At 39.3% G+C, this 4,913-nt stretch overlaps 1 protein-coding gene across 1 annotated transcript; it reads left to right on the forward strand.

Annotated features, from left to right (window-relative positions):
* Window positions 1-3,779: 3,779 nt before the first annotated feature.
* Window positions 3,780-4,913, forward strand: LOC138023429 (uncharacterized). The gene has a single exon (XM_068870432.1). The coding sequence runs from the start codon at window positions 3,780-3,782 to the stop codon at window positions 4,911-4,913; it is 1,134 nt and encodes a 377-aa protein (XP_068726533.1).

Raw genomic sequence — 4,913 nt, forward strand, 5'->3', positions numbered from 1 at the left:
GCTCTGGAGACATAAGAGTCGTAATACGGAGAAAGTAGAAGCGCCAAATAAGAGAACACTTACATCTAAAGTATACTTACAGATTCCTTGTCCTATTACGATGGTCTTCTCTTTAAAGACATCTCTATGCAATAAGGGCATTCAAAAGTTCCTCATATTACTGTATAAAACTGTGCTTTTTGATGCTTTTTCACACCGGTCTTCTTCTTATGATCTTTGCAGAAATTGTATTCTGTCCCTCAGTAAACCTAAAACAGCCAGTTATGGTCTTAATTCTTTTTCATATTTATCAGCCAAGTGGTGGAATGAATGCGCTACCTGATTTTATCCGTACCACTGAGTTTGCATTTTGTATAGCCGCTTTTCTTTTTCTGCATCATCATATTTTAGATTTAAATGTCTCAAAGATATCTCTTGTAGCTACTCTGAAATAAAGGTTTTATGTAAGTATTACCTTTAGCAACGCGCATGCTAGAGTTTGTAATCCGCAACTCCAACGAGTACCATACGAGACAGACAATCACTTTTTCAAAGAATATTAAAGTGATCGAAATCTTACCTTAAATAGACAAGGGCGGAGCTGAGCTGTGAGTACAAAAGGGATCTGTATCATATAGTCTACATTTCTCTCCCTCACTGCCTACCGGTGGGTAGAGATAGCTATCTGAAAGTAGTGAAGCACCAACAGCTTCGCAAGCTCTGGTAAAAGCGACGCCTGGGTCGAAATCTCGGGCTTTAATCGTCATGGTACGATGATTTGGCGCAATGTCAGAGGTAAAGTTACTATCCCTTTTCCTCACTTATTTAAACCTTTCGTCAGTGCTTGCGCAAATGTTCTGGCGTTCCGATAAGTACAATACCATAAAAGATGCTGGTTATCACAAAGAATTGACATTTCAGTTGATCCTACCGGTCTAAAAGTAACGTAAGAACCGTATCTAGCTAGTCTTTTCGCATAGGACACAGATAGATAATCCCGTCGTTTAGTTAGAATATTTATCCTGGCGGTCGAGGCTTGGAAGAATAAAGAAGACAAAATTGAATAATTTTGGCGATAGCGTCAACGGTTCAAAGTCCTTGCTCCTGTCTATTTTAGCGCTTTTTCAGCGCTGTTATCACATTCAATTCATAACGTTCTATTCACTTTTTAAAGATTGAAGTCAGAAATTAGGACAGTTTCAACTCGGCCGGTATTTTCAGTTCGAAATTCATGAAAAGGAGCTTATATCAGTTGGAAATCATCATCCAAGAGTATGGTCATTATAGCATATACGTCATGGATACTGAATGAAAACACCTACAGTTGATTAAAACGAGTATTGAAGTGTTTGATTCCGAAAATGGGCGACTTCTTTTTGTTTCCTTCCCAAACCAAAACAAATGTACAAGGGAGTGCACAATCTTTTAGTTTGTCCGTTATTTATACTAAACGTTGTCATTGGAGGACTTGATTTTTTAAGAGGTTCGTAATTATGAACAGAAATTGTGATAGCAATTGGAAAAACACAAAACACACACGAATTCGAAAGAAAGTGCTTAAACAGGAAGACTTACTGTTCACATAAGCCAATCTCGCGTTTTTGGTGGGAACGTTCATAGCCAGCCTACTGCATTTTACAAGGAGTTTAAGGGGGGTCCTTCTTAACCACAAGCCTGTTTCTAAGAACGAAATTCTGCCAGTGAATTGTCAGCGGTGTTCTCGCAGGACACTAAATGGCTGGAAATATGAAAAGTTGATCTCTCTGAAAAGATTAAAAGACTAATTTATCTATGATCCTTTGTTTATTATCTCTTTTGTGACATCATGTCTTTTTGAGAATTAATTTAACACTATGCCGAGGCGTAGTTTGAGGGCGCTATCAGCTTCGTTTGCACTGTTGAAGCGATGGCCAAACGGAAATTCGAATTTTCAGTGGGTGGGTACAATGACTGTTCAAGAAACTCGTAAAAGAAATTTCCACGCAAGGCACGCAGACCGAATTTTTCCCTGAGGAAAATCCGATCGACATAGCTACCTCAGAAGAAGTTATTGATTGTTCCGAAAGTATAAATCAGCATTTAGCGGTCTTACCGGTTCCTTTTGGACAGGAAAATCAACTCAGCGCGTTGTCGCACACACGTACAAGTCAACTGAAAAATGTTTTAAGATGTAGACACGACTTTAATCAGGCAACGACCAACACGATGCAAGTTGTCGACTGTGAGTTTGTGTTTACTAGTACTGAACTTTTAGGAAGAGGCTTTCGAGACGTAGGAATCGGAAAAATGTCAACGAAAATGCAAGTTACAGGTCACGAAGAGACAAAATCTGAATGGTGGAATCTTTGAATTTGAACTGACATGCAGAAACTGTAGCGAACAAAAGCCGAGACACACAAAACTGATTGCCGGATGATATGTGTGGTGCGCATATACTGCACATGTAAATTTTTATAAAAGTGACGACACATTTGAAATGAAACTTACAAGACATGTTTCGGTCGTGCAACGACCATCTTCAGCTGAAAGTAGAATTAATTTGAAGTTACATTTGAATTTATAATATGCTAAACAAAGATAAATAACAACGTGAAATAAATTGGGAATCAGGCTAACAAAATAGCCAAAGGTAACAAAAAAGAGTGTACAATGGAACATGGTGATTAGAACGAGAGAGTTAAATTGATATAATTGCTTGTTTAAAGAAGGTTAATCCCAGGAAATATGTAACGCTTCTTTTATCTTGACCTGGAATTTTGTGATCGCACGGTCTATAACTTCAAAACATTCAGCAGAGCAGGAGTTACGGCATGCCTAAGATTGCTGAAGGTGTTGAAAGCTATGTGAGTTCCTGTCCCTGTTTAAGTGTTCGCGAATGCGTGTCGAGAGGTGTCGGGTAGTTTCGCCGATATAGCAAGAATTACAGCTTGCACAGGTAAACTTGTAGACAACATTCGAACGAAGTTCAACAGGCACAGGGTCCTTCACACTAAACATGCTACGGATCTTGAAGGAAGAAAAGGTTAGCTTAACATCAAGATTGTTACAATAACGTTTAAGTAATTTACGTAATCTGTTTTGTGCTACAATCGAGAAGGGCAGGTGTGTCCGAAAAGGACACATATACCGCCTAATGACTCTCTCAAAGATATGACTGAGGAAAATATTTTTACGTAAGGTTAATAACAATTTCTTGATATCCTCATGGAAGCCTACCCACGTGTTGTTGATCTTGTATGTTCTGTCAACTAGGGTCCTGATTAATTAAGCCAAGTTTGTAAGAGAATGGGGTAAAACTAAAATAATTAGTTAATAGACCGGTGAAAGTTTTCTTACGATAGACCCTGGTAACAGGAGGAAGAGGTTGACTGTTGTCAATCAGAACATCCAAAAAGGGGATTTTTTTTATCCATCTTTTCTTCCATGGTGAAACGTACGTTGGGATGTCTTTCATTGATGTAGTCGAAAAACAAAGTAGCGTCATGCTCAGTGTCAAATAGACAAAAAGGATCGTCAACATACCGTCGATAAAGTAAAATACTGGAGGCCTTGTAGTTCTCCAACCAGATCCTTTCAAGGTGACCCATGAAAAGATTAGCCAACACTGGGGCAAGGGGAGAGCCCATTGCCACCCCATCAATTTGATCAAAAAACGAACCCTTAAACAGGAAATGTGTTTGAGCAGTGGCAAAATTAAAAAGATTTCTGAGTTGAGTTTTAGTTAGCTGGAGATCAGGGTTGCCCTTGGAGATGCCTCCAAGGGTATGTTTGTAAACAAACTTTCGACATCAAAGGAAACCATGAACTTTCCCGATAAAGGCAATTCATTGATTTCACGAATCTTGAAGGACTTGAAAAAGATACAAAACATCGTGATTTTAAAACCGGACAAGGGAAATGGTGTTGTGGTCGTCGACAGAATTGCATATGACAATGGTATTCTCAAGATCATCAATGGCACTTCCAAACTTAGACCTATCAAGGAAGACCCCACCTTGTTAAGAGAAGGTAGGCTACAACGTTACCTTAGGAAGCCTCTAAAGAATGGCCATTTGGATCGCTGTATTTATGATAAAATCTATCCCTCTGGCTCTCAACCTGCTCGAATCTACGGCCTCCCCAAGATGCATAAGGCCCGTGAGCCGAACTCAACACCTCCGTTCCGTCCTATAGTTTCTTCAATTGGAACATACAACTATGAGCTGGCTAAGTATTTATGCATTCTTTTGGAACCTCATATGCCATCTGAATATTGTGCTTTAGACACTTTTACTTTTGTTCGTGAAATCAATGAATTGCCTTTATCGGAAAAGTTCATGATTTCCTTTGATGTCGAAAGTTTGTTTACAAACACGCCCTTGGAGGAGTGTGTCAACCTGGCGGTTGACTACATCTCCAAGGGCAACCCTGATCTCCAGCTAACTAAAACTCAACTCAGAAATCTTTTTAATTTTGCCACTGCTCAAACACATTTCCTGTTCAAGGGTTCGTTTTTTGATCAAATTCATGGGGTGGCAATGGGCTCTCCCCTTGCCCCGGTGTTGGCTAATCTTTTCATGGGTCACCTTGAAAGGATCTGGTTGCAAAACTACAAGGCCTCCAGTATTTTACTTTATCGATGGTATGTTGACGATACTTTTTGTCTATTTGACACTGAGCATGACGCTACTTTGTTTTTCGACTACATCAACGAAAGACATCCCAACGTACGTTTCACCATGGAAAAAGAGATGGATAAAAAAATCCCCTTTTTGGATGTTCTGATTGACAACAATCAACCTCTTTCTCCTGTTACCAGGGTCTATCGTAAGAAAACTTTCACCGGTCTATTAACTAATTATTTTAGTTTTACCCCATTCTCTTACAAACTTGGCTTAATCAGAACCCTAGTTGACAGAACATACAAGATCGATGGAAGTTGTCTTGACGATTGA

This window comes from Montipora capricornis, chromosome 11 (genome assembly GCF_036669925.1).
Source record: "Montipora capricornis isolate CH-2021 chromosome 11, ASM3666992v2, whole genome shotgun sequence".
NCBI classification, from domain to species: domain Eukaryota; kingdom Metazoa; phylum Cnidaria; class Anthozoa; order Scleractinia; family Acroporidae; genus Montipora; species Montipora capricornis.